The sequence below is a fragment of the Varroa jacobsoni genome, unplaced genomic scaffold (assembly GCF_002532875.2).
Source record: "Varroa jacobsoni isolate VJ856 unplaced genomic scaffold, vjacob_1.0 scaffold_870, whole genome shotgun sequence".
NCBI lineage: Eukaryota > Metazoa > Arthropoda > Arachnida > Mesostigmata > Varroidae > Varroa > Varroa jacobsoni.
Genome location: NW_019213772.1, coordinates 219,942 through 233,304, shown reverse-complemented (window position 1 = coordinate 233,304; position 13,363 = coordinate 219,942). Strand labels below are relative to the sequence as shown.

The 13,363-nt window shown below is 42.3% G+C and overlaps 1 protein-coding gene across 1 annotated transcript in view; it reads right to left on the bottom strand.

Annotated features, from left to right (window-relative positions):
- Positions 1-9,262, bottom strand: part of LOC111264525 (uncharacterized) — a 14,790-nt gene extending 5,528 nt beyond the window's left edge. The window contains exon 1 of the mRNA XM_022840511.2: positions 7,356-9,262. Coding sequence (XP_022696246.1) covers positions 7,356-7,463 — 108 coding nt within the window. The 5' untranslated portion in view covers positions 7,464-9,262. The remainder of the gene's footprint in view (positions 1-7,355) is intronic.
- Positions 9,263-13,363: the final 4,101 nt, after the last annotated feature.

Here is a 13,363-nt window from a genome sequence, read left to right as displayed (position 1 = left end):
ATACATATATATATATGTATGTATATAGACCAAGACGCTCTGCATCCATACTTCGTAATCAATATCAATTGAATGAATGAACCACGAAAAACCGAGCTTATTACTATAGTCAATGCACAGGATAACTGTTCTGAGTCAATCAGCGAGGTCTTCAGTCTGTAGGACAAGCGGCCTAATTATCACCTCCTCGACTTTTTATCGAATTTTTCATTGCCGTTTACATACATATAAAGCTCTGAAGCCTCCCAGCTTCGGGGTACCGTCTTTGATCGATCGTGAATCTTTGATACGCACATTTCTGCGGACGGTAGTCCCTCTTACACGTAGAGTAACGTCGTTGAGTATTTTTGCTAAATATTTTTGTATCGCTTCCACTGCCGACAGAGCCGTCTTAGCCTTGGCCTTAAGTTTAACTTGGATACTCAATCGCAAAAATCCCTCGCCCGAGACACGCGAAATGGCAGAGCTCAATTGAGGTTTCTTAGATTCTTGAGCACTTCCGCTACCACCACCTTTATTTAAAAATGGTGTTGGTCAGGCCACAATAGCCACTGCGGTCGACGCGGTATTGCGCTCATGTTCTACCCTAGATATATGCTCACATAGCTTAATATAAATAAATCATTTCTCCGTTTACGCGGGTTATTAACGTAAATTTAAATTACAATCTCAGGTCTTCCACAATCGGAAGCTCAGCCGTCCAAACTTCATACGATATAGATTACATAATATGTGAAGATTAGAATTTATCGCAAATATCTCATGTCTAGATTCAGTTTTCGGACATCTTCGCAAAGCCAATACAGCTTAATAAATCTAGCACGGGGTACGATTAAGCTGCCAACTCCTACTGGAAGACTATATATATGTGATGAATAGAATGAATTACTGAAGAACAAATGCTGAAAATTACGTCACAAATCGTATATTAAACAAACTATTCGATAACCATGTTGAGGCAGAAAAATGAAGGCAAAACAACGTACACGAACGACTCTTCCACTTAATCCTAATTGTCAAAAAAGATACATATTATAGTTGGTCAATTGGTTGGTTATAGTTGGTCAGATGCTGTGCAAACTATCCACGGCCAAATATACCCCCCACAAACCTCAAATATATTTATATATAGTAGCAAACAAAACTACGCTTTGATTGGATCAATATAAGAGCTATCTATAGCAAAGTCGATATATATGGGTGCCTTCTGTAAACATGTTTTGGATTAGTGGGATGATTAGTGGAAACAATGGTGACCCAGTGCCGTTTGGCGATACAGAACGCTTATATTAATGATCTTGAACAGCTGCAGTGGCAACAGTATATCAATCTCATAAAGCTGTTCTAGCTTAATCAGATTTATTTCTTAGCGTTATTGTCTACCGCAACAAGTACCGAATATGTCAGCCGCTATGTTTACTTTAGATAATAACTGGGCTAGTTTTTTATGATCGGCAATGCCTCGTAAAATGTTCCTCGTGCATCCTCTAGTGAAAATTATCAAGGCAACGACTTCGTCCACATGTTTCTGGGACATTGGAGGATATGATCATCAAAACTACTCCATTAAATTCCGTTCAGTTCTAGATTGTTAAAGAAGAAGAAGAAGAAGAAGAAGACGAAGAAGACTGGCAAATGCGAAACCAGTCAAGAGGGGCATTGTTACAGCAGTTGTAGACTTTATAGAGTATCGCCCTGGCAAAGATAGCTCTGTCATAGAATGTCTTCTTTGTTTAACCCCCTACGCTGGTCTGTGAGCATGTCCTTCATTCTCGTTGTGGCCCTGCCAGTCCCCTGCTGTGTTTGGTGCGTTAGTGATTAAAGCTTTTGTAACTGAAGCATCGTTCTATCATGGACAGTCCTTACGGTTTGAAATAGTTATTTGAGATTACCACACGGTCAAAGTGGCTTTGGATTTGTTGGTCCCTATACACAGGGAGGTCTCGGCTGTGTCTACGACCTGCATGACACAGCCATATCTGTGTCTCTTCTGACCAACCTTCGCGTTAAATATAATATATCAAATACATGTAAACTGCATTATAGGACATAATTGTTTCTCAGAGAATGCCTGTACAAATATACTTTTGGCAAAACGACTTATTTCTGTCGTACTTCGTCGAAACATTAAGAAAGTAATGATTTAGATTACATCTAATCTGGCTACATACTGAGTTGGTCAACGATCTGTCCAACACGGCCCATTTCTTACAAAAATTTTCCTCTAACTTCCCTGTAAAAATACACCCTACTGAATAACAATACAGATTTTTCCTACTGACTGCAGATTTCTCCTGGAGACGAGCAACACCCCGTCCCCCTTTCGTGTTTCGTCTTACCCCAGTAACTTCTATGCGGCTCAAATACTCGGACTCTCATACGCCCTATTATTATCCAGGAGCGTTATGTATGTGTGCAGAGCTCCAAGCAAACGCAAATGAAGTCTCTCCACCGAGCGCACAGCGCACTCTTAGGCTTCAGCCCATTCTCGTTTTCCACTGCTATTCTTTTCAATAGGGTTTTGTTGGCTCGTGCTTGCTTTAGCCAACTCTCGCAAGTCAACTTATGGACTTCTCCGCTTCGCAGACAGGGCGGAACAGGACCAGACAGCCTTGCGTTTTCTTCGAGCCTACTAATTAAATGTGCCAAAACAAGACTACAACGATGTTACGCGAAAAGGCGTTAACAGAGTAGGACAACCCCAAGAAAGTTGACCGAATTCAACAGAATCCAACATAGGCTAGCTGCCTAAAAGAACTCTGCAACACGCGATGCTGCACGACAGTTTTCTTTTTTTTTTCTAGTTCTCCATATTCTTTTTATCTGTAGATCGAAACCAAGATTAAGTCGCTTAAGACCGGCATACAGCCGACGCCTTGACGTCTGTCTTTCGTCCGGTGTCGCTACAGAGAATGAAACGACGTAGCTCCTCCAGAAGCTCTATATAACTTAACTGACTGAGAACTAGGGAGCGAAGGCTGCGGCGACGCTGGCAGCGGCAACAATACCGAAACGTTGACATGAATGATACAACCGCATATGTTGACGCCGACCGACGGAAAACCGGCTTGGGGGTCAGTAGGTTACTGTATATAACGAGAAGCTGTGCTCGTTCAGACTCCATGCGTGCTTTAGACATATGCATTGCTTATAGTGGCACGTAGCCGCATGTACAGTGTAGTCGCATTTTAGGCTAGTATTTTGCTAACAAGACTTAACTTTAGCCAGACAAAGATTACCCAAGATAAGAGGGTATCAGAGGTCCAACTCGACATAGGGAAAGAGCACCGTAGCCCGGTGGCAGGTTTCGTTTTGTATAGGACCTTATTATTGGGAAACGTTGTTGTTGTTGGGGCAAGAGTATCATACGGATTTGACTGTATTCGATAATGGATCAGAAAAACTCAATAAACGCATTTATCTATACGTTTATAGAAATCACAAAGAGCCACAGTATTCTAAGATATGCTTATCGCTATCTACAGCTGTATCTTAGGTGCGTGAAACAGGTTCTGAAAGCTCCAGCGATCATATGCACGGCCTCAACACGCCGGATGAGAGCTGCACGCGAGCTATTGCTTGGGAGAACTCCTAGTAGTGGTCCAATAATTGAAAGGCGTTTGAGCGTATGTTATAAATTTTGTCTAAATGCCGAAAAAAATCCAATTACAATGGTACATGTCACAGATCAACGCCCTTTTCACCAATCAGACCCGAAAAGCTTCGGTGATCACTACGCCAATCGCTAAGCTGAATACTTCATAAATAACTTGGATAGCAACATGTTCAATTCTACCGACAAAATAACCCGGAATCTCTAATAGAGAGCGGCCCATATCATGTCATAGTGCCGACCCTATAAAATGAGTCAACTAATAAACATCAATTAAGTGACACAAGATCAATTTGAGAAAGAGAAATGGGCTACAGACTTGGACTAATCGCAATCGGTCGCGTGTTGGCATCACCGTATCCGCTCAAATACGATGCTAACACATTGGAAGATTTACTCTAGGGTATAAAGTCAAGCAAAAATGATAGTTAAACTAGGCTATTTTGCCGCTGCTGCAAGTATCTTTAAAAGGTCGTCTGGCCGGTGAATGAAGAAGACTCTACATCATCAGTACTTAATAACGTTATTATGTCCACCTTATGGTGGCAAAAATCTACCTTCTTGACAGGTAAAAATGTATCTCATGGCTTGTTCATTGTGAGTAGTTCTATTTCGTGGGTCTTTAGAGACTTCAAGTTGAGTTGAGCCCAGCTCCCTGACAAAGTGTAGTCGATTCGGGCTACCTTAAGCAGCACCAAAAACTATTCCAGCATCAAACAGAACGTGATTTAATCACTGGAAGCTAGCCCCATTTAACACTGCAAAATCTATTCATGGACTAAGGAACCTTGCTTACTTCACAGACGTCAGGTTAGAAGTTTTAGAACGTGAAAGGTGAATCTTAAAGATCTATACCACTGAAGAATAAGACGTACACTAGTTATAGGGTCACGACTTAATACACTTTTTTTTAAATTTAAAAACTTTTAATTTAAAAACGCTATTGAAGTGCCTTAAGGCTGGCTCTTACTATATTAGCAACGTTTACTGAGACAATTGCTATTAGATTCACTGCGGTATAGATTGGCCAGTCATTGAAAACATCGTTTTGTATCAAATGAGTATGATTACTGTTATCTTGTCCTACGTAGGCTCAGCTGTCTAGATAACTGTCAGAACACGATTCTCAAACACAAAAGAGGCTATAAGATAGTATCACTGATAAAGATTTGGCTAAAAAGTCAATGAATTGAAGATGAAAATTGTAGTCCATAAATATCAGAGGTTTGCACAAGGCCGAAACCGCAGTCAGAGCCTGTCAATGTTATGAACGATAAAACGCCCCCAATTCCGAATGAGTTTTATAAAACTGAAGAGAATCGGCTCAAAAAAGGGCACGCTAGGATAAGGATTTTTACTATTTGACATAGGAATTTCGATCCGAATTTGATTTGGGATATTTATGAAGTACAATTTTACGTTTCAGCAGGCCAGTAGATGACGTTCGTCTGAATGGAATTGATCAAAATAGTTTGCAAGGAATGCTTCGTGTATCCTAAGGATTTTATTTTTGCTTTCAAGTTTTCATAAAACACTCCTTGGATTATATTTTGCATCGCCTCGTCAAGCTCAACTTTATTGTGGCGTACGATTTTTTTGGACTTTGCCTGGCAACCCACTCAAAGAATGGAGCAAAATTGATAAGAGATGCAGTGGCGGTTTTGTTTCACGCGAGTGAGCCAAGTGTACGTCATCACGCTTTTTTAGCGATGCCTAGAATGGCGAGTTAGCGAAGTAGATGATTTGGCCTGGCTAGCGTTGCAACATTTGTCCTCAAGGCTCTGTTTCGAAAAATGGTCAATTCCTCGTAATTTCATGAATTTCTCTATTAAAAGCTTTCTCAAAGCAAACAGGTGTTGGTGGTTGTATGTTTTTACAATACTGAGCGGGCAACCTGAAAGTCAGCCGAAAATTGTATAATGGTGTACGTTATGTATGTTTATGAGGGCTTGTCTGAGCCGTTTCGGAGTGCGTATCGATCGACCCAACTGGTCACAGTGTTCCGTTAGTACAATAATAACCTTTTAAAGTTAAAAAAAAACTGCTCAGATTATAGCGCGCGGTCAAACTATGGCTCTATGTGCATTTATAATAATGATTCAGGGCGCTTAGATGTAACCTATGGAAACACAATTCAGATGCTTTATGTGGCCTTGAATGAAAAGTGAACGAAGACTAACAACAGAGTTATTCAATTTCACCTGTAAAAAAATCTTCTACGAAGCCACATTGGCTACAACTATGCTAATATTACGGGATATTTTACAGTACGAGCATGTTTCGGCGAACCCGACGCTTGATGTAAATGTAAACTAAGGAAAATTCGAATTTGCGCGTACGTCTGGAAGCAGATACGTATCAGTCGAAAGAAAAAGAATAACTTAGAAAAACCAGCGTATTATCAATATACCAACTTCGATATTTCTCTAATCTTCTGTAGGGCCTGCTAGTGCTGTTTCACACACGCGATATTTCAGTTATCTAGTAAGGATCACATTGGCCTAAAAGGACGTCACTAGAAGCGTTAATATTATTTTTCTTGGAGAAATAATAAAAAAGAGTCATCGTAAAATCCAGACGTCTGACTACTGGAAGAATTCAACCGTGTCTAATCATTGGCACGTCAGTTGGACCTATCATTTGGCCCCGCTGCGACTTACATCTGTTCTCTAGCACTGTATATTCATTATGGCAATGTGTACATATCGTTTGTTGCTGAAAACGTTTCTGCGCATTTTGCTTGTTATTATTTGAGCATGGTGATCTCCTTTCGCCTTCTGCATTATAAGTTCGAACGCGTTCCAGGACGCTAGGAGCAACATCCTGATACAAACAGATGCAAAGTTACACGTGACCAGCTCCGCCGTCAATTGATACCTCTCAAACTCGTTCTAATCTTCTCATATTCTATTAAATGAAAAACGTCACAATTGCATACTGCGCTCTCGGAAAATGTAAATCTGTATGAAAGATTGTTAGTTTGTAGTATGCACGCATTCGAGATATTTCTGACAGGATATTGTTAGCGATATTGACAGGACAATCGCTGTTACATGGGCCAGCAAATAGGATAGGACTCATTCAGCTGTTCTAGTATTGTCTTCGCTGAAGAGACGATAAACATTTATCCGGTAGTGGGTAGCAGGCCCGGGTGTTTAAAGAGTAGAGTATGCCTCTCGCCTGAATCGCGTTTCGCGATGAAAAGCGACGCCACTGTGGCATGACACTTTGGTACTTGTGGTTAGGATGGCAACGCTGAGATATCATTGCTCTTTGGCTCTTCGTTATGTTAATAGCCTTTTTTTTGCAGGTTAGGATATAGATAGTAGATACTCTGTCATGAAGTGGACCAATACTACATGTGTCTTTCCTCTTAATTTATCAATAGTTCGGAATCTGTCTTGTTGCTCTTTTTCTCTCCCGATACCTCAGCTGTCAGGTGTTTTCTATATGGTATATAGCACAGCATGCTGAACACCGCCAAACAATTTTAAAGGATCTAGGTTACGACATGAACTTCGGTCATATTTTTCGTAATTTCGAAAAGAAAAGTATGGTGAGTGGTCTGTCTGCACGTCCAGATATTCTCGGTTAAGGTCCGTCGGCGTGACGAAGTAAATTCAGATGCAAAAAAAACAATGGCATGTTCTAATATCGTAGAAGTATCGACCAGAAAATAGGAGAGGGAACGAATTGGCATTTTATATATGTAACTCGGTGTTTTATACGCGCGTGTAGATACCTTGAGTTGTGAATCGTCGATAAGCAGACAGGATGTTCGGGTGTCAGGCACGAGACACTGCGACGCCTCTTCGCTTTCCACTATCATTCTGGCACTTAACGGATCCATTTTGGCCTACAAGAAAATAACAGGTTCCAAATGGAGGGAAATACTACAAAATAACAATGAGTCGCAGGACACCAGCGGCGTAAACAGAATCGACAGCCGCTTCAGCCGCTGGAAAACGGGTACAGGTCGCGTGGCTTACACCTTACGTGCTTTTTGAACTTACTGTGATTATATACAGGACAAACGGTCGCAGCAGCAGCAGCAATAGATTGAAGTTAGACGCTACGACGGGTGCCGAAATAGGCTTCTTAGCGCGCGCTGGATTGGAAATAGAGCTTACACACACATTGAGGTAAACGCGGCATGCCTCGGCAATCAGCAACGCACGCCTATATGGTGGGCGCACGCTAGTGGGTGAAGTTAGTCGTCAAGCCGACAACACGGTAGAGATCGCAGCACTCCCTTTACGGGTGCGTTACAGGACTCAGTTTAGGTTGTATGTCACACGGGCTATTCTGATAAAATCCAGTCTTCTCTAGTACAACATTGTACAGCGCTCATTCGATTCGCTTTCAGTCTGTTAATGCAGTACAATGTAATACACCTGTTTGTCTTGTTATTACACGCAAGTGCCTAAAGTCATTCGGAGCTCATTTCTGCCGATACCCTGCCATTACGATTCAATGCAATGCATAGCACGCGCTCACACGTCTTTTTGTAACCACTTCTTCCACGACAACGCCGATGTTGCTGTAATATTGATTTAATTCTTTTCTACTCGTAGGGGGTCTATGAATGTTGCATCGCCGTGGTTATAGGCCAGATATGCTGGGTTTCAGTTTCCCCCCAAGGCCTCTTAAGAATCCCGTTATTGGCTTGAGCTGATCCTTGCCTTATTCCTTGTGGTTCCTGCCTGTAAGACTCTGCCTGTAAGCGATGCGTTCTTCCCGGGTCACTAGCGTTGCTGTCCAGGTGCAATGCGTCGCAGTCGCGCACAAAACCCAATAGGCCAACCGCAAACGGTCGCCACCAGTGCTGTGGCAATGATCTGCAATTGAGCTCGGTCGCAATGTCAGGCACAGTAGTACTAGTAGTAATATTTTTTGTCTATTTCAGTGACGCTAGTTCATTCCCTGGTAGAGGACAACACCCATTGCCATTGACTGAGCTGTTTGGCCGCATCAACGCTTGACGCTAGTTGACGCAGCGGAGCGTTCGCTGTAGCACCTCACAGAGGAAAAGCACAGACTCAAATGAAGACACGCGGTGAAACAGAGGAAAAGACAAAATGTAAGAACGACACGAGACGCGACACGGGCCGACTGCCGATCTGTCTGTAGTCCGTACAACAGAGGCCGCGACACAATCGCAAAGGTCCTTAGCTCACACGAGCCGGGGTGCGCTGACGACTGGTTGATCAGTTTGGTAACTATCCAGCGACATGGTCAACCAGTGAATAAAACAAAACATTCGGTAAGCGAAACAATACCGACTTACGATGCTGACTCGTGATCGAATCCCGATGATTGTATGTTCGCTGCTGCAAGTATTTAATAGCATGGCATTACATCGAGAGCTCACGATATCGTCATCTTTCTCGCTGTCGCGTTCTGCTGTCGGTATTGTATAAGGAAGAAAGCAAAATCCGCGCGGGTATTGGTTCACACGAGTTCCTGATAATTTTACTTTTGACCCTTTATAGAGTCGTTTCGATAGCTAGGCAGAGCTAAACGCATCAACTGTCGTTCGCGTACCCGCCGATGTCACTGCGTGATCGAGCAGGACCGTGATGATGGCGGCGGCAGGCGAGAATAATGCTCGCTCGGTTTTAGCGCTGTGTCTTGGCTGCTATTGCTGCGGCTGGTAACGGTAGTCGTTGTACGGAGATGTTCGAGAGTATCAGCAGAAAGACACCGCTACTGCGCTCATACTGGGAGAGGGGATTCGGACGCGCGCACGAGGGAAAGAGGACTAATACATAGCAGCTGGCAGCGGAAGCCACGGGCAAGCTCCGCGCGACACCAGCGTCGGTAGCAGCGGGACAGCGAAGAGCTATAACGCTGGTCATTGACGCGTCACGGCTGCTAATACTTTTCCTGCCAATTCTCCCTGCATACGATGAACCTCAGCGGATATTGCAGCGGGGGGTGAGTTTGCTAGCTAGAAGTAGCAGGCGTTTGGGCTTTTTTCTCCCGCTCTATCCCCATCTGTGACATATAGCGGTGTCCACATGACTGGTAGATTTGGAGAAAGTCGCTAGAGGGCGCGAGTGATGTCGAGTGTGGGTTAGAGGAGCATTGGTGGGAGTACGTGGAGCGGTTCTAAATGGGAAACGAGAAAGTAGGGCGAAAAGCCCGCAACTCATAGAGCACACAGAGCAGATACCGCTGCATCTGGTGCTCACCAATAAGGAATGGAAAAAAAACGTCGGAATAGCTTATTAGCATCAACGATGTTGTAGAGGATATGAAGGTTGATACGCAGTAGCTTTTATTCTTCGATCAGGAAACTTCTGCGCAAAGAGGTCGACGGTGTCTGAAGAGCTCTAAAACTGTAGGTCAAGCATTATCTTTTTCGGATCCTCACGGCTGTAGTTTAATCTAAACGTGGCTGTCTGTGAAACATGTGAAACGTTCCTATTTAAGCTCGCTAGCCTTACTGCTGGAACCATCACAGGTCAAAAAGTGCTATCTTCTGCAGGTTAAGATTTAAGTGAAGTTTCATAATAATAAGTGAACATTCATAGAAGTAACTTACAATAATAATCTGAGCGTTATTTGGATTCTTAGTATCACGTATGAATATTATAGTTGTACGGCATGCCTTGGTCTTACCTTTAACTAAAGATTCATTAGTTGATTGGTAGCAGATTATATGTATTTATACCAAAAATATGTCCTTGCTACACACGATAGAGATGCAACAATTATCTATACCGTCATAAAAGGCTTTAAGCTTAAAGGATGAGGGTAAAAAAAAGATGAAGTGGCCACGGCCGCGAGTACGGTTATGACCAGAAGGACATAGATTCAATATCGGAAAAAAGAGCCTGTCGCACAACGTACAAAAAACAATGTGTGTGATAAACAGTCAGTATATATAAAACGTATAAAAAAGTCTGTCATGCCTAAAACACCTGGCCGTAACAGAGTTCGACAAACTTTCTAGATTATTCGATGGCATGCTATATCTATTAGCCAATATACCCGTAGTGCAACGCGATAGACTTCCCTTCAAACATGGCAGAGGTATGTATGGGTACGTTCGTACGTAGCACAATTTAGATATTTTACTGCTCCACGGTTTTCCCGCCGTCGCCTTTCTCCAAAGGCCATCCTGCTGCGGTTGACAAATTTTGATTACTTCACATTTTTCTAAGAAATTCGAGCGCGTATTTACTGTACACGTGACATGTATACGAAAGCAAAGCTAACGAGTCGGCCATATTACCTGATTTCTGCTCAGTGGAAATTTAATTATATTTCATGCATTATCTTCTAGAGTCCTGAATGCGCCTAACCGACCAACATGTGCATTTGTCTGAAACATTTATTTTTTTCCATTTTTTCTCTCTGTGTCCTTCCTGTCAATAGCTGGTAGACGATCATTTTCAAGGCGTCATGACTAGATAAATAACTGAATTGCACGGGCAGGTTTGCCCTGTCCATCGGTAGTTGCCGTCGTAGTAACGTATGCGTCACAGTAGTAGTATAGCCGATTGCAGAAACTGCAATTGCCTCGACCTTGTTTTTGTAAGAGTTTCGTTTGCAGTCGCTCTGCAATTTGCAACGTGAAAATCACTGCACTCACTTCCTACAATGATGGTGAGGACCGCTTTTGTTGCTGACATGGCCTCTTCATGTGTATAGGAACTTTTCGCCGGTTCGCCAAGCAGGCATTACGCGAGATTTCAGGAGTTAAAGCGCCTGGATGGCCGCCAAGGCTGAATTGATGTCAGGGCTAAAGGCCAACTCTTGGCTAGTTTTCTCCCTGTCGCTAGACCCAGCATCATCACACGATCTGGCAGCTTGCTAGCGCAGGGCTAGACTGCTTTACCACACGTACGGAGCGTGGTTTTCAGTAGACAAAACACGGACAAACATATGCGACTTTGGGCTAGGCTTCATCGTTTTTGCTGCAGGTTGGAAAAAAAATCACGAGAGTGTAGATAGACACTATGATAGAGAGAATAAAGAAATTCTTGTTCATCGAGACTGTATACATGGAGATCCCTTGGAGAAGACTTGCAAATGCAGGGAACAACCTTTCAACGTTAAACTTTATTTTCAATATCAATTCTGAGATCACAAAAAGAATATCCTCCAAGAATGTTGAAGTGGACATTTAGTAATAAGACTTATAGTTGTTTTATGAATTGGTATATAAAATTATTCTGAGGTCTATGAATGGCGTGATCTAACAGTGGCAGTATGTGAAAATTGGGTTTGCGCAATGATGTGCTTGTTTGTGCGGTTACTGCTCACAAGAGAAGTGAGAAGTATTGATTTGCTTAGCTATTACAAAGCGGTAGGAAGGGTAACATGGCTGCCGATCGTGTAATTGGGTCCTTATGTACAGCAAGATAGAGGGTACGACCCATGAAAATATCACATGAGTTAGTTTAATTATCAGGCCGACTATTCATTCTAAGTAATTCGTAATGGCTAAACACGTTTATTTATATGATCTAAGGTGTGTGGCCAGTTTCCGACACTAAAAGCTGTTTTTTTTTTACCACATTACTTATAACAATATCTACACGTATGACTGTGCTGTCTGGGCGTATGCACTAATTATGACCAACGAGCAGAAGCTTCTTAAGTCACCTTCTATGCGACTGCGGTGAAATCTACCATCACTTTTAGAGAACGCGAACAATATTTCTCCAATGTCTGTTACTGTTGCACTTCGCGCGTAGTGACAAGCCTTTGAGTGAAAAGTCCGACACGTAAAAATAGTTTTCAACAGACGATTCCAGTAAAGCTGGCCTACTAATCTGTTGGCCAGAAGTTAACTAGTTAATGCAACTGGGATGTATGTTTGAATCACTGAAGTGGTGTATCGTGTTGAGACAAAGTGTGCCGACAGGGTTCGTCCCGAGCGGCCTAATATATAGTAACAAACCTTGATAAATTCATTTTCTTGTAACTTAATATAGTTTATTCAAGACCAAGACATCTATATACCTTATAAAATTGATGTTGCCCTGCAGTCCATTATCGACAAATGACGATGATGACCTGGGGTGAAAAATTTTAGTTCCTTCTATTTTCTTACTGTGAAATGTAATGTCAAAAGGATCGATGTTTTCACAGTAATTAGTGGGGTTTGCACGCAACTTAATGTTTACCTGATGTAATGCAGCGTGTTTACTGAAGTGGCACGATCGGGGGGCTGCAATAAGAAATGTCTGACGGAACAGCAGTTACAAGAAAATTTCGAGCATAGCGCAAGCGGCTGACAAAACAGGTACAACGACTTTGGCTTCAGAACACGGGTTCCGACCACGTAAGTCAGAAAAGTTGGAAGTTGCACATGTGAATTGATCATCGTGCGGCGACAGCCGCTGAGTCCAAAAATACAAATTTCTATTTTGTCACATATGTATCTTTATATGCAATATTTTGTCATAGGAAGAACAAGAAGCTAAAACTACTTGAACACTCTAATACATTGAATAAAAGCATCCTAGCGTGATTGTTATTACAAAGACCCAGAATGAAGGAACAAGGGATAAAGGGAGAATTATCAAATACTTCGGAAAATAATTTGCGCGGGATTCGAGTGAACGTGTCATGATCACTAGGACTAATTAGAAGTCCTTCTCGTCTCTTCTCTGCTATGTCAACAAGTTTTCTCAAGAAACGAAAAAATCCCTATTTATTCACTTCTATTTTATTCTACGGTGACCATACTCGTAGTACATCACCTACATACAAGTAGGTACATTGCGTAGGTGC